Here is a 19,742-nt window from a genome sequence, read left to right on the forward strand (position 1 = left end):
ATAAATACTGAGACTGTGAGTCACTACGTGGACACATCTGTACTTTAACTTTGGGCAGTCCCGCGCCACAATCAGCAACATTCCGGAGATGCACTGCCATACAGAAAGGTCCTCAAAACTTATGTCAACCCTTTTTACTTAGGTTTTCCGCAGGTCCATGCACCTTCTTGCTCATGAGTTATGACGAGTCCAATTGAAAGACTATTTTACGACAAAATTGTACGTTCCAGATGCCACGTTGTATGACGACTTTCCGCTACTACTCTCAACGAACTCAACTCCCTCGGAGTCGACCGCATCCTTGCCATTTTCATATACCAATTTCCCATCAGAGACTGGTAGGCTGACCAGGGCACTTGATCCAGCGGGTATCGACAGGGTAAGAGCGAACTGGGCGGTGCTGTTTGTCCATGAGCTGATCACTTTCCCAAGAAGTGTTTGGATGGATCCCTGGGCGCTTGCCAACTCGGCAGGGACAAATGGCGCAATCTCAATGCTCTTATGCCCTGCCGTCGTTATCTTGATACCTGCAAGATGTTGGTAGAACCAGTCAACCACAGTACCAAGGAACGGGTGGTTCTGGGACCGCGAACTGCCAGCCCATTCTTCCCACAGGCTGGTTGCTCCAAGACTCTTCCAATAGCCCCAGCTAGGGTATGTAGTCTGTGTTGCAACACTGTAGGCCAGATCGATGTATCCGTATTCTGTCAGCAGCGGTAACAGCCACTTGGTCCCTGCCACACCGGTTCCCAAATGGTTGTCCCTCGAAACCACATCTGCAGCCACCTTGTCAATGACAGCTTGACGCCTTGCGGAGCTTGTCATCTTGAAGGCGACCGGAAGCAAGTTATTGGTCTGAGCAAACCCACCTGTAGACGAACTACGGTAGTCTCCTGTCGCAGGCTGGTAATACGCGGCATGGAATGATGAGTTGACGGCTGCGGCATGCGATGTGTAAGACTCTATATCCGCACTATAGCCCAGTATGGAAGCCATCTGAATGACTCTCGTGATGCTGCAATATAGATACGCTGTTCCCACAATGCCCTTGTCATTGATGGAAGGTGTCACCCAGTCGCCCCAAGACTCTAGCCCGATCAGGCCACTGCTGTTGCGATGGTTGAGTTCGTAGGCCAAGTACGACTTGATCGATTCGTAGAACCGTGAGAGCAAATCGACGTCACCGGAGTGTTGGTATAGTTGCCACACAACCTCCGGATAAGCGTTACCCCAGGTGGGACTCGGGAAGGGGTCCATTTCCAACGGTGATGGAGCCCAAGGTGGAAGGTTTCCATCAGCAAGCGCCGAGTCCGCAATGTCTTGCGCCCATTTAGTGTACAGTGATTTGACGTTGAGAGAACTGAGGATTGTTTCGGACATGACCGCCGCGTCAGATAGCCATGGGAGCTTTTCAAGATACGCGCCGTCGGTGGGAACACCAACGATATTGTTGAGCATGCTCTGCCAAGTGGTGTCATGAATCCATGTCAATGTGTCGTCAGAGACAGTGAACCATCCAAGACCTCTGACGTCGCTGTGTAGACGCTGAGCCACAACGGTGCCGGCGTTGGGTGTTCCCGCGACGCCGGTCAATTCGATGTACCGGAAGCCGTAGTACGAGTGTCGGGGGATCCAAGTGACGGAGCCCGTTCCGTCGTGAATGTATGTGCTGTGTTGCCAGTTGCCGCCCGTATCCTGAATCCGTCCCATCGATCTGAGCTTTTCCCCATAGTGCATCCGGATTGTGGCGTTGTAGGCCTCGTTGACGGTCAAAGCCCCGACTCCTGCGATGTTTCGACCAAAGTCGTACACCCATACCCCAGACTCCGGGTTGGTGATGGATACGGCCATGATACTTTCCTTGATTCGCACGGGCTCTACAGGAGAGGACTGAATTTCGGTACTTGGCAGTGTTTGAACGATAGCATTTGGCCAGGTCGAAGCATTAAAGCCAGCCTGCTTCCAGGCTTGCGACTCGATGCGTGAATCAAAGAGCTCGTTGTTGGGAATGGCGCCAGTGCGGGTCGAGCCGCCAAGCTTTCCTCTCCAAGAGCTGTCCGTTACAATTGTTTCCGTCGTATTGTCCTTGAAAGTGATATAGAGCTGGGCCTTGGTACGCATGTTCCCGTCCCAAGCGCCACGATTCGCCTCCGGGCCCCAAGAGCCAAGGGTAGACCAGACTTGGCCTACTGCGATGCCAATCGCATTCTGGCCCTCGATGATCTGCTTGGTGACATCGTGTGTGTCATAGAAGGACCGCTTGGCGTACTGTGTCCAAGAAGGTGCGAGATACAGGTCGCCGACTCTCTGGCCGTTGAGGTACGCCTCATAGCCGCCAATCGCAGTGATGAATAGCTTTGCGCTGGCAATCTCCCGGGAGACGTCAAAGTCGGTGCGTAGAATTGGCTGGTCCACAGATGGATTCGCGGCCCCTATCCACTGCGCAGACTCCCAGTCTTCATCGGCGACTAAACTGGTTGCAAAGGTACTTGTGGACCATTCTGTCCAACCTCCGGAGTTATCCAGCAATCGGACTTGAAAGCTGAAGTTGGTTCGCGAGGGCAGACTCTGTCCAGAGTAAACCAGACGGGTTGCGTTTGTTGCGACAGTGCCGGAGTCCCAAAGGGGAGATGTCCCGGTAACTGGCAAGACCTGGACTTGTGCAGCCGTGACAGACGCTCCACGAGCCGCCACACTGCCGATGCTCCAGCCGAAGGTAGGCGCTGCATTATCGACACCCAACGGGGTCACAAGATCATTGATCGTAACGGATGCGATGCTGATCTGGGCTGCGGTAACGGCGGCAGCGAGTGCAAGAACGTGCATAACGGTTGCTGCATACATGGCGAGTTACTTGTGGGTGAACCAAGGCGTGAAGAAATCGAGAATCCCATGTAGATGTTGTGACCATTGGCTAGATATAAGAGATGCCCATGATGAGACTCGGGTTTATACCGATCGCCCAAATAGCAGGAGTTTAGCTAAATCACCGATGAGACGGGCAACTTTCTTTAACATGCAGACACAAATGCAACGCATTGTAGGAGTTCGTTCTATTGAGCTAAAGTCTTCCGATGGTATATTCGAGTCTTGGGCCAGCGATCTCGGGCGATTTGGAACCGAAAAGCCCAAATAGATAGGTTGGTAGCCATGGTGTGTTAGCATACATCCCAAAACAGTAGTGTACGGAGCTATCCGACATTAAGGATGCGGAGCACCTCGCCTGTGTTACTGCCGAGATCACGAACGCCAGTATGGAACTCGGTGATATGCACGCCAAAGTCCTGAGGACCCGGCGAATAAGTTAATTGCGCGATCGCCGGTTTGTCATTGTTGCCCTTTTTGGGACAACGTTCCATCGGCTTATGCCTGTTTCATCAAAGAGTCTCAATTCGATTGGTCACATGAATGGAGATTTGATGTTTTCAGTAAATGATACTATTCCGATCCAGTAACGACAGTGATTTTCCCCTCTTTTTTCTCCTCTTCCTAGCCCCAAACTCCCTCGCTTCCTTGAATTCCCCAATTTTTTGGAACTTACATACAAAAAATACTACTACAATGTGTGATTGGCTGTTGCTTTTGATCGCCTGCCGACTTGCTTGCCATGGCAGGGCTATGGACGATTGATGCGGCGTGGGAGACTGACCGGCGGGGCCTGCGTCAGCCATCCCTACCGGGTGCTGAACTACATGGGAAGATCCTATCTGGATGGATGATGGACATGACTTTTGCATGGAAATGAACAGGATGAAAACCCTACGTGAAACAGGAAAGATTGCAAATGCTGGGCAAGTGCACGCTACCTACGATTAGAAGCTAAACAGACCACTGCGACGCTTGCCGAGCGGGTAGATAATGAGAGAGCTGAGGAATAGGCCAACGGCGATGCCGATGGCGATCTGGATCATGGATGCGGCGACGTTGAAGACAACCGAGTTCATCTCGGTGCTGTCGTACGTGACAGAGCTCGTGCCGTTGATCGAGTGCGTCGAGTTTGTGATCTTGTTGGCTGTAGTTAGACCGCTCAGAAGACCGCCGGTGGATGCGAGACCTCCTGGCACCTGGGTGAAGATGGCAGGGATGAGAGTTGCGGCGGCGACTCCATGGCGGACACGTGAGTAGAGGTTGGCGAGGACTCCGACGGTAAGAGCGCCAAGGGTGTTGGCGACCTGGGGAGCTGCGCTGAATCTGAGACCGGAGAAGTAGTTTACCATGTAACCTTGGGCCCAATGTTAGATCCGCGATGTTACGATAAAACAGCTCAAGTATTGAATACTTACCTGCAAAAGCGACGACCAACATGACGGGCATTTGTCGCCATTTGGCTTGGTAAAGGATGGCAATGCAGATAACGAACAGGGGGACGAAGATGAATGTCAGATAAGTGGGGATCTGGTTCTCGCAGGTGGTCGTCGAAACGGCGTTTTCGTCTATGAGACCGTATATCGCAGTGCCGATGGTGATACCGAAACCGAGGAAGAGACTGTATATGACGGCGTAGACGATTCGGATCGATCCGGGAACGATGGCGCGGGATTGGAGCTCGAGGGCGGAACACACTGGTCCATCAGCGGCTGTCCTCAGTTTCCTGCGACGGCGCGACGCTACGATAGCAGCCGCGCTGGCTTTTGCTGGAGATGGCACGCTCAAGTCTGGCACCAGGTTGCTTGAAGCCTGGCACCGATCGACCGGCGGCACGCGAGATGTCCTAATGGGTGCCCGTAGGCTAGTAGAGCCCCAATCAAGGGGGATACAACCAACAAGAGGCGAAGGGGAAGGGGGAATGACAGAGTTTGGAGAGAGATGACTTACAAACCATATATCCCGGTAAAAGCATGACGATGCCTCCTTGGGCTATTGCCGAGAAGCAGAAGAGGTTTCCACCTCTAATGCTGCCGAAGGCTCGGGCCAAGAAACTTACCAGAACGGTTGCGGTGACCTCGAGAACATTACTGTAGAGCTTGGACTGGGCAGCTACGATGAGCTGGAGGAATCCGACGAGGCAGCCGAAACAGAAGGCGAGAGGGAGATCAATAAGGCGGGCGCCGAAGGAGAAAGGTGCAGCAGTGACACTGGTGAGGCCGAAGACGAGGACTCTGATCCAGACGTGGAACTTGTCCTTGGACTTGATAAGAGCATCCAGGCGTTCGATTCCCTCGTTCACTGAGACAACGTCGTGGATGACTTCCTTGTAGACATGGTGGGTGTCGCGAAGTTTGCCGAGGTCAATTCCCTGCGCTGCGCGAACCATTCGAACTTCAGTCGTGTGTACGGATCTGTCGTCGAAGCTGATGACCATGCAGCCAGGACTTGACGGTGTTAGCGTACCTATGCTCGTTGAATGTTTCGAGTACAGAAATGAGACTTACAGATACAAGAATTGGCCATCAATCTCAAGGACCTTAGCGGTGGTAGAGAGATACTCTTCCAAACGATGGGTAGGAGCACCAAAGAGCATCAACGCGCGGCAGAGAGTGATGATGTACTCCTGACGGGCGAGGGTCTCTGCAATGTGAACTGTGATCTTGGCTTCCTCCTCTTCTCTCGCGAGGTAAGCGCTGATGCGAGAGTTGCTGGTAGTGCGCTTGTGTTTGGGACGCTGCTTCTTCGCGGCCTTGCCATCCTTTGGCGATCCTGGGCCCTCGCCCTGCTGGTTGGGGTTGGCGAGGCGTGCAGAAGCTTCAATCAGGTTGACGAGGGTCTCCTGGGACCTGTTGGCCTGGTACCACTTCTTACGGCTAGGAGTTGCGGTGCCGGTGGGAGTAGTGGTGCCAGACTCGGACCCCGGAGTGCCGGTTGACAGAGGTCCTCCGAAATTAGAGAAAGAGGCGACAGAGTTGCGGTTGTTGGGCGGCTGCACAGGCCCCTCTGCAGGCTTGTACAGCTTGAGAAGCTGAGACAGAACGCTGCCGCGATACTGCTTCGGCGGAGGGACGAAGTACACACCGTCATAGTTGCCATCGTTGACTTCAGGGAGGAGGTGGTCGGTTTGCTCAGTCTTTTCAGCATCTTGAGCATTGGACGGGCCAGCCTCGCTCTCAGTCTTGTCGGCAATACGCCAAGTGTGGGCCCGGACGATTCGGTAAGCTTCCGAGTTGAGTTGTGCCTGGTGTTCGTGCTTCTCCTCCTCTTCTTTGGCCTTTCCGGTCAAAGGTTGATCAGAGTTGAGGTCTTGAAGGGGAATGTAGGCTCCCTCTCTGCTGGGCGGTTCATACTCGCTTGCAGTAGTCGTACCGGCGGATTCAACGGATACTCGGGACTCTCGGGTAGGAGATCCGAGCTGGATGTTTGCGGCAACCTGGCGTGCACGTTCCTGAGCAGCGGCAGCGGCAGACTTGGCCTCCTGGCGCTCGCTATCGACCGAGGGACGCGGGTTATCCTGGGCGAGTGTTGCAACAGTGGGAATAGAGCTTCCGGAACTGCCTCGCAAGATGGACGGTCTCGGCGGGTTTGCCGGAGTGGGAACAGGCAGAGTTGCGTTGGGTGGTGGTGAAGTTGGGGGCTGGGTCACGGCCGCTCTGCTATTGAAGCGTACACGGCCTTTTTCCTTCTTCAGGGCGGCTGCAGCTGCGGCCTCGGCGTTGCTAGTCGATTGTTCGGCCGGATCGGGGTTAGGCGTGACTGCGGCATTCTCGGGAGTTGTGCTTCCGGAAGCGCTGCCGGATGCAAACCCGGGAGACATGCCGCCGCCGGGCTCGGGGCCGGGGTCGTCATCTTGAGAGGCGGGTGAGTTTTCGACCATTGCATCGACGGTCAGCACGACTCTTCTGCTTGGCGGCGGAGCGAGATGGAGCCGTTGACAAAGAGGTTGCAGAGCAAAATATTAAATAATGCCACAAAAGGTTTGCTGTGGGAGGCCAGAGTGGATCGTGGGGGGGAGCAAAATCTGGGGAGCGTCTTCTTTCTTATAAGCGAACCGGTCCGGTGGTTCGTGACGCGGCAAAGTTGAAGCCCGCGGAGCCACCGGCATCTGCGAAATTCTGGAAAAAAGGGTTCTCACCGGAAGTGCCATCTCGTATCCATATATCTCCACTTGGGCCGAAACAACTGGACATGACAGCAGATCGAATTTCCTGGCTGGTACTAGCACACCATATTTGGCGCGGGTTCATTAGGGCAGAGGCCGGGCTCCGGCACTCTGTTACCTAATAACATCGGAGCTGCCTTTCGTCATTCGTCAGGGGTTCTCCCTGTGCGTCCCTGTGCGGCCACTGTTCTTGGCTGTGTGCACACTTGAAACTGGTGTAATGGCGTCATTGGCTTTCCCAATTCTCTTTGACGCGTTGTGAGCTGATGAGCTGGCGACGTGTGAAGTGGTGATGGACAACAGATCAGTTGAGATGACACAATAGTGTCGATGCGCCCAAGAGCCGCAGCTAGAGCCGTTGGACTCTCCCTTAAGCCCGATCCCGGCATGGTGCATAAGACTGGTGTGGCTCGAAGTGAACCCCCCGCGCGGAAGGACCCGATTTGTCCTGCAAGACTGTCATCCGAACACAGCCAACCAGAGCGCGGCCAGAGCATTCTGTTACCATAAATATCAAGCATCGTCAGGGGCACATCAAGGGTCTTCCCGCAAACTCCATGCCCAGTGTCACCAACTCACCGGCTTTCAGAACCACCCATTTCAATTTTTGGAACACCTTTTGCACGGCCTTGTGTGGCTTTTCAAAGTCTGGACTCTATGGCGGAGTTTTTGGATCGTCAACCCCCTTCCCGGTATCCGAGTACCTGAGTCATGACTCCTGGATCGGCTTGGCCAGAACCACGTGCAGCACCCACACGTTGTTGTTGGCCATAGCTTTCACAAGCACCCCTTTTCTCGTCAACGGGAGTCCTCCTCTGCTTGGCTGCCATCTTCTCATTCCTTGGTCATCAGATCAAATTTTGCCTCACAGCCACAGAAATCATGTCGCTTGGCCGTGATCAAGATTTGATTCAAGCTCGAGTCTCAGCGTTGTATTGTTCAAAGGGGTTCGCGCAGACTTTAGATGACCCACTTTGTCACACCAGATGGAAAAATGTTTCCGTCCAACATATGCAAGGCACTCAGCAGAAGCTCTTCTTGTTTCAAGTGATCCATGCACAAGCTGGCAGTTTAGCTGTCGAGCTTCAACTAGCAGTCGAGGGAGGCACACAGGGATTTGCACTTTGTGAACTCACGAACCTGACCGCTCGTAGTTTCACAGAGCTGCACAGGGTCGTTTGCCACCCACGAGGTTTGGTGGGGTAAACAGCCCTGGGATCGGGCATGGAGAGCTAAGCTACTTTTGAGTTTCGCCCCGTGAGCTCGTGACTGAAAACTTTTGAAATTGACTGAACCCTGGAAAGCATACGCGGAATTTGCTTTGCCGTTGGGAGCGCGCCAAATCACGACAATAGTCATATGTTCCTGTCATGTTGTGCTACGCGAGATGAGGGGCTGCCCAACCGCGATTATCGTGAAGCGGTGAGACATGAAAAACTTCACAAAGGAGGCGGAACGTTCGAGGCCTCCGACATCGCTCTCGGTTGACGGTTCTTGATGAATGATAAAGGGGTTGAGTGCGCGTCTGGATGCCGGAGGGGAAGATGACCAGAATCAGGAGAAGCAGAATTCAGAAGACTTCAGGCTGTGTCGATGAGTTTCGGGCAGGCTAGAGGCATGTTACTCAACAGTTTAGATAGTGCCTTAATGTTTGGTCCCAGTTCGACGAGCTCTCATAGACGCCGCTGCTTAAAATTTGGCTCTTCGACCGTTTCGAGTTGCCCGGGCCGCGACCACAAGTGGGGCTCGTTCTTCCTCGTCTCAGACCCAAGGTTCGGTATTGTTACATATCTGGAGTACGCGCTGCGACTTGAATATGACACCGCCGTCAATTGGGAAGCATCACACGGAGTCTATTGACCATCCCCAAAATTACTCGGTGTTGCAATATTGTCAGATGGCCTCATGATTAAGAGGACTACGTTTGCATCACTTGCCTGTCTAGTTCTCTGTTAATAAATTTTGTGGCTTCAATATTCCGCTACAGAAGAGCACTAACTCCGGTGATTCTGAACGGGGCACGGCCCGTGTCGAAATGGCTTCACAGTATTACAATGCATTTTTGAGTTCTTGAATAAAGCTTCCTTCAATCGCTACCAAAGTATCTAGCCACCAACTACGGTGAGAGCTTTTCTTTTTTCCACATGCCGGAGAAATACTATCCTGAGGCTTGCGTCACCCAATCGTGCGTCCAAGGGCAATATGGCCGATTTGAACTATTGTCTGTAACGGCGGCCTTTACAGGTAGTTACCTGTTTTCCCTGTTCCTATATCCGCCTCTAAACATATTACAACTCCGGCATGCGCCTTGACCATCGCTGTGTTGACCTCAGCTATCTGAGGTCACATATAATTGCAGTCTCGTCCACAGTATCGAGCATGTTTACGGAGCGGAATCCCGAACTCGAATCCGGAGTTGTGGCTGTCGAGCCGCGATCGAAGCTAGTCGATGGCCGAGACACGCCAACGGCAACTTGCATCGTCATGGTGGCTCACCTAGCTGAGATAAGTTGTGGCATTTTCAACCATCTTTGTACACTTATGATTATATGATATCTCATATCAGCTTTTGGGCATGGAGCAGCAAGCACCCAGCTGATCGAGTGTACCGGGATTTCAGAAGCCATTCTATTTCGATGGCTGAATCCTTCCGCATGAGAGCGCGTGATTAAATGTGACCAATTTGCGAACGTTCAAACATAATGTGATACGCTAGACCTCATACCTCTTGTATTGGTTGGTGCCGACGTGGGAGTCAGAGTAAAACTTTGCGTTGTGTAGCCCTGGCGTGCTTCCTTTGAGACCAGTGATATCTCTTACTCAAGTTGCATCCTCGTCTCCCACACATGATATTCACTGTTTATTAATATGCACGTGACAACACATTCAGCTATTGATATTCCTCAGATGTCATTAGGCACGTCCATGGGGATGAGACGGAGGACAGACATTTCCTGTGTCTGTCTCTGACGAATCTGTAAGACGACAATCCAGACTGGATCTTGAGAGATTCTCGACAACGCTCGTTGGAGCCTGGAAATAAAACAGAAAAAGCTGGAATTACTTGGAGCATGGGGTGCGGTAAGTCGTGACTCTCAGACTTACATATCTTATTTGTGTTTCCTCTGGTCTTCCATATCGCCTCTACGCATATCTTGATGCTTGATATGTTGTTACCGCGGTTCCTCTTCGCCATTTACCACTTCATGGGCTCAATCTACTACCAATGACATTGACATTGAAGAGTAGTTTAACTCCAAACTCAATACGTTTACGCCCACTAGTATGTTTTGAAACGCGACCTTGAGCCTGCTACTTTCATTGGAAGCTTATGCATAAAACTATCTTATCACCCACCCTCAGACAGTCAGACTTCGGGCGGGTGCGACTTCCCTCCTACATACCACCCCACCAGCACCCACTGTTAGTGCTGCGCTGGGCCCGCCACCCTAACACTAACACCACCAAACCCAGCCCCACGACCAGAACCCTCGCCCGCGATGGCCTCACAGCCAGCCGCGGGCCCCTCGCAGGGCCCCAACGGCCTCATATCCTCTATACATAACCTGCCGAAGACCCCTCCCCCCCCTACCTCCCTACCCCCACGTCCGAGGGGCCTCACGCCCCCCCCTATCTGGCCCCTGGGAAGAGGGCCACAACCGGCCACTGCCGCCCTTCAGCAAGCCCGGGAAGGCCGGGCCCTCCGAGATGAGGCCCTGAACCTCCTCGCAAAAGGCCTAGATGCCCTCATTGGGACGGCTCCAGCACGCCTGAAGGCTACAGCCCAGGACCTTATCGACTCCTTTACCAGATTTGCAACCGCAGAAATCTCTGGACCCACCCCTACCCCCGGGCCCGGAAAAACGTACGCCCAGGCCGTCGGAGGCTCCACTGCAGGTGGACCCCTCTCCGGCCCCGGCCCCGGCCCCCGGCCGAGCCGAACAACAGGCCGGCAGCCCACCAACTACGCAAACAAGCCAAAACAGACCCAGGATCTCCGCCTACTGGTTCGGCTCCCTGCAGAACATATCCCTACGTCTAGATCTCTGGCCCCTCATTCAGTAAAAATGGTAGTCACAAAAGAGCTTAACCTACAACCACAAGACCTAGTTGAGGTTCGCCATACTGCTACTGGCTTCTCACTGAGACCCCAGAACAAGGAGATTCAAGCCCTACTCCTGCAGAGGGCCCCTGAGATTAAGAACTGTCTCACAGCTGAGAAGGTAGAAGTGCCTACTAGATGGTACCAGTATTCCATCCCTTTTTGCCCCCTGTACTTCACAAGCCTGGATGGAAGTAAGCTACGCAAAGCCTCATCATCGCCCTCCCTCAAGAGGTCAAGGAAGGCTTCCGCCTATTCGGCCAGTCAGGCCCAGCCCGTCTGCTTCCCCCAAGGAAGCGTACCCCCAAACGACACTCCCCTGGCTGCCAAGGCTTTCACTCAGACCGCTTTTGTACCAGGCAAGCTCTCTGCGAGAACTGCAGCAAGCCGTTAGGTACTCATGAGGCTGGGCCATGCCTAGCCAGGCCCAAGTGTGCTAACTGCTATGGGCCCTTCCCAGCAAGCCACACTAACTGCCCAGCCAGACCGCTACTAGTTAACGGAAAACTTGTCATACCCACCTATAAGGAACTGCGAGGGATCCGGAAGGTTGGAGGCAAGGCCTCAGATGACCTCCTAGCTAGCCAGACCTGCTCCCTGGGCAGCACACAGCAAGCAGAGGCCAGGCCAGGCGCTACATCTAAGCGCCCTCGACCCCTCACACCTACACAAGACTCAATTGTTGTTGCAGATACTGCTAGCATAACTGGAAGCAGCAGCAGTATGGATGAGGATGAGGCTGAAGACTCTGAAGCCCTCCCCCTTACTAACCGCCCTATCCGCCCGCTTCCAAGCAGCAGCAGAAGCCAGAGGGTAACACAGAAACCTGACTACAACGTTATTAATGCCTACACCCACCTCGACCTCGACTCAGAGCAGTAGGCTCAGGCCGGCTTCCCCACGGGTACTACGGGTCGCCCAGTGTAACGTGGGGAAGATAAGCCCAGCTCATACAGCTCTCCTGGAGCTCTGCTGGGCAGACCAGATCGATATAGTACTGATCCAGGAACCCTGGACAGGCTTTAGAGATAAGATGCAAATTAATACACACCCAGGCTATAACTCTTATGTGCCAGTTGACTTCTGGAACAGCAGAGACACAAGGCCTAGGGTCATGACCTACACACGCAAAAGTCTAAGGTTACGCATACAGCAACAAAGACCTACCCAATCAAGGGATATCTTATGGATTAAAGCTGGCGACGTTACTATTATAAACGTCTATAGGCCACCAGGTGAACCCACAAACCACACAACAAATACCCTCCTAAGATATCAACCACCAGAGAGAGCCCTTATTGCTGGGGATCTTAATGCCCGCCACTCTTCTTGGGAACCCAGCTCCCAAAGCCGGAACCGAGGGGACGATATTGCAGAGTGGGCTGAAGGCTATAATCTTGAGTTCATTGGGGAAGCTGGGGCTCCAACCCATACCCATGGGCATGTACTAGACCTCACCTTCTCAAATATTCCCTTTGCAGAGGCCCATGTCAGCCCACACCTACATCCAGGGGCTGATCACCAAGCTATCACAACAACTATGCCTATAAAAACCCAGGAACAGAGGTGCCAGACAAGCCTCCCTACAGTCTCAGACTCATCCCTCCTCCGGCTAGCCGACCTAGTAAGCGCAGGGATCCCAGCCCTGCCTACCTTAGGGGATACACCTACTCCGGCAGAAATAGACTCCCTAGCTACCCAACTAGTCAGCCTCCTTTCTACAGCTATCCAGGCGGTAGGGAAGAGACGGACTAGCCAGGGTAGGGGAGCCCCCTGGTGGACAGAGGAGTGTTCAGAGGCCCACCAAGCAGCTGTTAAGGCAAGGCGTCGACAAATCCAAGAGCCTGGGCTAGTAATACCACCGCCTATCCTAGAGGAGCAGAAGGCCTTTCTGACCACAGTCAGGAAGGCAAAATGTGCCTACTGGGCTGCTAAGATTGAGGGGGCTAGATCTAGCCAGAACCTATACCAGATACTAAGCTGGCGTAAGTCTGGCCTAGCTATCAAGGCCCCACCTCTACTAGTGGATGGACAGGCCATCAACAACAGCTACGATAAAGCCCAAGCCTTGCGGAAGGCCCTACTAGAGAGATTTGACGCTACAGACGACCTACCTGGGAACCCATTTGCTGCTCCTATAGTCCCAAGGCGTCTAATACCCTGGCAACAGATAGTCAGCATTGAGGAAGTACGCCAGGCAACTCTCACAAAGGCTACAACCCCTGGGATTGACGGGATTACTACAAAGTTGCTACAATCCATTTGGGGCCTGATAGGTGTTCCTATACAGCAGCTCTTTCAGACCTGTGTCCAAACAGGCTACTTCCCTAGGACCTTCCGTAAAGCAGAGGTGGTTATGATCCAGAAGCCAGGGAAAACAGACCTCTCAAAGACTGGATCCTGGCGTCCAATAGCCCTCCTATCCTGCTTAGGCAAGGGTTTAGAGCGGCTGATAGCAAAGAGGATGGCATATCTTACTATTCTAGAAGGGATAGCCAGCCCACAGCAGGTTGGGGCATTACCAGGGAGGGCTGCAGTCGATCTGACAACCTGCCTAACCCACGAGATCGAAAGGGCTCTGGATCTAGGGCTTACTGCTACCCTGGCGACAATGGACGTTAAGGGGGCATTTGACTCCGTGCTACGAAACCGGCTTATCCTCAGGCTACGACAGCAGGGCTGGCCTAGTAGTCTGATTAGGCTGATATTTACCTTCGCCTCCAGCCGGACCGCCCGAGTCAGGCTAGAGGAAACTACTACAGAGGACTTCCCTCTGTCCTGTGGGCTCCCTCAGGGCTCTCCGCTATCCCCTATTCTTTTTCTGCTCTATATAGCTGATATCCTGGCGGATAACCAGAAGCTACGGTTTGGCTATGCAGATGATATCGGCCTCCTAGCGACTAGCCCCTCTCTAGAGGAAAATGCTACAGCCCTCAGCCAGGAGGTCACTCAGATCCTCAACTGGGGTACAGATAATAAGGTAGCATTTGACCCTGCTAAGTGCGAGGCGGTCCATTTTAGTAGGAAACATAAGCAGAGGAAGGACCTACTAGATATACAGGCAAAGGACCTGACTATAAAGGCCTCAACTAGACCTATACGATGGCTAGGGGTCTGGTTTGATAAGAAACTCACCTTCCGGCACCACGTCGATATAAAGGTGGCAGCAGCAAAGAAAGTGGCCCAGTTCCTGCGGCACTTATCCAACACCAAAGGGGGGCTCCCTGCCGCTGCTGCTCGCCAAGCTGTCATTGCCTGTGTCCTCCCAATAGCCCTATATGGAGCTGAGACCTGGTATGCAGGGTTAAAGAGACCAGCTAGGAACAGCAGCACTACTACTACTAGCAGTAGCGCTGATAACCAGATAGCTACAGTTAGCACAAGGCAAAAGGGCCTGGTTAAGAGGGTAGAGAAGGTTATAACAGTAGCAGCAAGGGCTATCCTACCTGTCTGGAGGACCACGCCAACCAGCAGCCTCCTCCGAGACTCTGGCCTGCCTACCGCAAAAGTAGCTCTCGAAGCAGTACGCCTACGCTTCGCTACACGCCTACAGAAGGTTGACCAACAGCACCCCCTAGTCCCAAGGCTTTCCCAGCTAGGGCGGCGGCAAACAAGGCTTCAAAGAACAGCAGCCCTCCTACCTAAGTGCCCAAGGCCGTTGCTCCTACAGCCACAGCACCTCTCAGGATCACAAGACCCTACAGCTGGCCAGGATAAAGAGAAAGCAGCTAAAGCGTTTCAGGACTGGATTAAGACTGTGCCAGACAACCATACAATTATCTACTCAGACGGCTCTAAAGCCCCTAATGGGGCTACAGGTTTCGGCTTCGTTATCTACCGCAGCAACAAACGGATAGCCCAAGGGTGCGGCCGCCTTAACATTGCAGAAGTGTTTGACGGCGAGGCAGAGGGGGCGAGGGCAGGGCTCCAAAGGGCCCTCCTTACTTCCCAAGGCCAGCCTATACATATCTGCATTGATAACACCAGCGTCATTCAGGGGATCCGAGGCATAGCTCCAGACTCCTCACAAGCGGCCTTCCTGGAGATCCAGGAGATAGCAAGGATACAGAACATACAGACCCATTGGTGCCCAGGGCACCAAGGGATAAAAGGAAACGAAGAGGCTGACAGCCTAGCTAAGGAGGGCACAACACTGCCAGCCCCAAGAGGCCTCCTAGCTACCCTATCAGGGATTAAGCGACTGGCCAAAGAACGCGAACAACACCAGCATAGGAAATGGTGGAAGCAAGAAGCACCCCCCCGTTATACCCAGCTGGGGCTTAAGGCCACCCTTGGCTGCCCTCCTGAACTAGCTCTACCAAGAGCTACCCTTCACTATCTCCTGGCAGCACGATCAGGCCACGGAGACTTTGAACAGTATCATCAACGCTTTAATCACACAGAGGCATTGCTCACCTGCTCCTGTGGGGAGGCTAAAGAGGCAGACCACCTGGTCTACTGCCGTAAGACCCTAGTGAGGAGGCAACGGTGGCCTATCCTCTACCCTTATAGCCGAAGGGAGCCTCTAGGACCTATAGGCTCCCTAGAGCGCTACTTTAAGGGTCTACTTATCGACTCTGAAGGCTTCCAGGCCTTCCTTGACGTGACAGACTTCTTCCAGAAGATCTGCCCGCGTTACTAAGAGATAGGACTTAACCTATCCTCTCAAAAACAACAGACTACCTATAGTCACCAGGACAGCAGATTGCTATAACGGAACTAGGGCACCAGTGGGAACTAGGGATGGATAGAACACATATTGGCCCTCGGGCAAGATCTGGAGGACGCTAGGAAGAGACGTGTACTACAGAGTATATAGCTAGAGCCTGCGGCCCTCCACGCCACATACCCTTCGGGAGGTCTGCCGCAAGGGCGGCTGCGCCCTTGCCGCCACGGCGTTAAATATCAAACAAACAAACAAACTTCGGGCGGGTGATAACGGGGAGTATACTAGGGAAAGAACAAAATGCCAAAACGACGATACGGTCAAACTGCGGTCTCCCAACCATCTCTATCCCACGACATTTCCGACTTATGCCAGTATGTCGGGTGCCCAATGAGACGCGTGCTATCAAGAAGGAGATCAAAGGTATTTACCGCTATTTCCGAGGTGTTCATCTTAGACATTGAAGTCTTTCAAAAGGGTTTCTTGAAAACATAGCTAAAAAATGCTCATTGTTATTGCTGTTGTTTTACTCTTCGACCTTTCACTTCATGCGTGGGGAAACCTAGACTTTTTCAAGCAATACATCTCTTAATAGTATCAACCAGGCATTGAGCCGGTCTAAATCATCTAATTATTATGAAATTCTTCCCAATACGCAGCCTAGCGCCAGGACTACCACCGGACTGCAATGAAAATAGCAAAGGGTTCTCTGATGCAATACGAATAACTTTATGTCGAAAACTTGTATCAGCAACGCCCATGGTAAAACCTGCGGTCTTCTTATTACGAGCCTAGACAGTGCTTTTGAGGAAGTCAAAAAGAAGATGGTGTAGTATGTGTCAATAAAGTATTTCGCAAGGGGCTCGAATCTTGTAGCTCCGAAGTCAACTTACAAACTCCATTGTTAGTGAATGAAGGGCTCCTCAATTTAATGCAGAGACACTAATTTGGCTGCAGTAGAGTCATCTTCGAAGAGAAAGCGCAAGTCAAGTTAAGGAAACATCAAAACGAGCGCGGTAGATGGCAAGTTTCATTTGGTGCACACTTCACATGGCCCATGTGCTTTCTCAACAAAGGTAGGTACTGGGACTAGGTAGGTAGTCTTGTGCATCAGCTCCAGCACGTCTGCTCAAACATCTTGCGGATCCATCCGGATATTAGCAATCAGATAAGAAATCGCCATGAATTGCTCTGAAAGCTTGGTAAGTCTGTCCCTCGTTTTTATTTTTCCGCACTCTCGCTATGGACCGCGAAGCTTGACTACTCCCGCAGCGCTCGACCTTACATTATATGCAACCAACAAGGTAGCTTCTGCTATGGGTCCCATTGTGCGCCTAGGCAATTGATAATCTGATAAACATTCTAGAGCACTTGCAAATGCAACGTCAGCGAGCGAATTTGAGAAGCTTGTAGAGTTCCGCCGAGAATGTGCTCGGAGATCGAAGATTGCATGGGAATGCCTGCCCGTTAGTTCGCGAGTAGGTCACATGGATACATGCACCCTGATGGTGCTGGCGGAATGGGACCCCTGCGGGGTCGGACAACACTCAAGATTGAGGTTGCCTTGAGCGCAGAATTCGGTAAAGCTCCCTCCGCACATGCACATTTATGGATGCATATTCTTTCCGCAACTCCACATGGTGGGCGTGTGTTTCTTCAACAATTGCTCAAAAGTCGGCTCTAAACTAATCCCTGCAAACTGACGCATGCTTGGTCGTCAAAATCCATCCGTGGGGGGTCTTTGGAATCCGTAGGATTAGGATTCATGTTCTCAGGTACTAGTGGAGGCTTGGCCAGATGGTTCTGGGGCGATCACCCACGTATCATACAGATAGCTCGAGTCAATAAACACTCACCTAGGTCCAAGTTGAGAGTGCCCTTGGCTATCTTGTAGACCTTCGATACTTTTGATTTTGCCAACGAGCAGCGTGTCACAGTGAAGCTGCCCTTCATACCACGCAATGAAGATGCATCCGGCGCAGATCTTCGCGGTGGCCGCACTGCCATTTGCGGCGTCCCAGATCATCTCAACTGGTTCAACTCTTCTTCTGAATGGGATCCCATACTTCATCAGCCCCCACGTCGCTGCAAACATCTCCCTCCAATCAGATGTTCCCGCAAATATCGATGGTGTCTTCGATTTCGTTCCGGTCGCCGTCTTGCCTACGGCGCACGATAATCTTTCCGACATCTTCACTGCTTGGACTAAAGCCGACGACGTGTTTCAATCTGGGTTCACACAGCTTCTCCTCAGTGGAACAAATAACTCGAAGACCTCGACACCTAAAGCCATTGATACTACTAGCGAAACATCCTCGACAGTGGTCAGCTTCACATCAAGTTCCCATGTGCCGAAGGGTCCGTACTTTCTGCGCAAAGCTACTAGAGACCTACATCAAGCGTACCGGCTGTATGACGATACTGCCGGTGCGTTCACTGAGGCCTTACTAGGCAACGACGATGGCACTTTTCAAGTCTTGCCAGCCAAGATCCCTGGTTCAGCGACGTTCACCATTGGCGTGCCTTCACGCTTGTATTACGAGCCTTCAGACTCCAAGCCACTGGCTGGTGTCCGTATTGCCGTGAAGGACATCTTCTCACTGGCCGGAGTTAAACAATCGAACGGGAATCGCGCATGGTACCATTTATACCCGGCCAATAACGTCACTGGAACTGCCATCTCAAGGCTTATCGAAGCCGGCGCTATCATTGTGGGCACACAGAAGCTGTCCCAGTTTGCAACGAGCGAGGTTGCTACCGTCGACTGGGTTGACTACCATTCTCCCTTCAACCCCAGGGGAGATGGTTATCAAGACCCGTCCTCTTCGAGCTCCGGCGCAGGTGCTTCTGTTGGTTCCTACAGCTGGCTTGATGCCGCTGTCGGAACCGACACGGGTGGCAGCATCCGCAGTCCTGCAGGAGTGAACGGCGTCTTTGGGAATAGAGCATCGCACGGTGCTGTGAGCTCCGACCATATCATGCCGCTATCAGAGCCTCTGGATACTGTCGGCTTCCTTGTTCGAGACCCAAAGCTGTGGGAGAAACTCCAGGCTGTAACATATGGCTCCAACTACACTTCTCTAGCAACGTTGCAGCCAAAGTATCCGACCAAGATCATGACTGTGTCATACCCGAACTCCAGCACCGAAGCAGGCGTGCTTCTGAACAACTTCGCAACCGCTCTAGCCAAGTTCGTGGGTGGTAACGTGAGCACCCTGAATGTGGCCCAGAGTTGGGGCATACGCGAAACAAACCCTAACGCCGATCTCAACTTCACCGAGACTTTCAACATTACCTACCCAGTGCTCACTGGCAAGGGTCAGGACGATGCGGTGGTCCAGCCGTTCTACGCAGACTATGCGAAGCAATTCGACGGACGTCGGCCTTTCATCAACCCATCCCCGCTAGCACGATGGGCCTGGGCTGCCAACTACTCTTGGGATGAGGCCATGCAGAACAAAACAATGTTCATGGACTGGTTCAACGATCAGATCCTACCTCCAGTCAATGACAGCCTGCAATGCTCGTCCGGCCTCATTTTATATGCTGGGAAGACAGGAACGCAGTCTCCGAGGAATCGATACGACATAGCCCTCCCAGCGCCCTTTACTGGCTTCTCGGCCGCCCGAATGTCTGTTTTTTCGGGATGCCCAGACTTGATCTATCCAGTGGGCGAGGTCTCTAGCTTCAGCGCCCTAACCAACCACGATGAGAAGCTGCCGGTGGCTGTGGGAATATTGGCGGCGAAGGGCTGTGATGGACTTTTGAGCCGGCTGGCAATCGATCTGGTGAATGAAGGTATCTTGAAAGTGCCAGAGGCTGGCGGTACTCTTAGTGGTGGTCCAATTCTTGTGTAGATAAATTGAATATTTATTTTACCATTACCCATTATGATCCGGACAGCGCACCTCTAGCAAAAGCATAGTCTATGAAATTCAGGAATT

At 52.6% G+C, this 19,742-nt stretch overlaps 4 protein-coding genes across 4 annotated transcripts; 2 read left to right on the forward strand and 2 right to left on the reverse strand.

Moving 5' to 3' along the window:
• Positions 1–201: 201 nt before the first annotated feature.
• CGGC5_v016177 (uncharacterized protein) lies at positions 202–2,844 on the reverse strand (the record flags this gene model as incomplete). The annotated part of the gene is made up of 2 exons (XM_066153476.1): positions 202–2,432; positions 2,490–2,844. The coding sequence occupies 2 exons, from the start codon at positions 2,842–2,844 to the stop codon at positions 202–204; spliced, it is 2,586 nt and encodes an 861-aa protein (XP_066007211.1).
• Positions 2,845–3,812: 968 nt separating this feature from the next.
• CGGC5_v016178 (Uncharacterized UPF0442 protein) lies at positions 3,813–6,745 on the reverse strand (the record flags this gene model as incomplete). The annotated part of the gene is made up of 4 exons (XM_032020306.1): positions 3,813–4,222; positions 4,284–4,562; positions 4,816–5,312; positions 5,373–6,745. The coding sequence occupies 4 exons, from the start codon at positions 6,743–6,745 to the stop codon at positions 3,813–3,815; spliced, it is 2,559 nt and encodes an 852-aa protein (XP_031882670.1).
• A 3,785-nt stretch (positions 6,746–10,530) lies between these two features.
• Positions 10,531–11,526, forward strand: CGGC5_v016179 (uncharacterized protein; the record flags this gene model as incomplete). Its single annotated transcript, XM_066153477.1, has 1 exon — positions 10,531–11,526. The coding sequence occupies one exon, from the start codon at positions 10,531–10,533 to the stop codon at positions 11,524–11,526; it is 996 nt and encodes a 331-aa protein (XP_066007209.1).
• A 6,233-nt stretch (positions 11,527–17,759) lies between these two features.
• AMI1-0 (Amidase 1) lies at positions 17,760–19,655 on the forward strand (the record flags this gene model as incomplete). Its single annotated transcript, XM_032020305.1, has 1 exon — positions 17,760–19,655. One exon carries the CDS (start codon positions 17,760–17,762, stop codon positions 19,653–19,655), a length of 1,896 nt encoding a protein of 631 aa, XP_031882669.1.
• Positions 19,656–19,742: the final 87 nt, after the last annotated feature.

This window comes from Colletotrichum fructicola (genome assembly GCF_000319635.2).
Source record: "Colletotrichum fructicola Nara gc5 chromosome Unknown KSG_Nara_v1_contig10, whole genome shotgun sequence".
In the NCBI taxonomy this organism is placed as follows: Eukaryota; Fungi; Ascomycota; class Sordariomycetes; order Glomerellales; family Glomerellaceae; genus Colletotrichum; species Colletotrichum fructicola.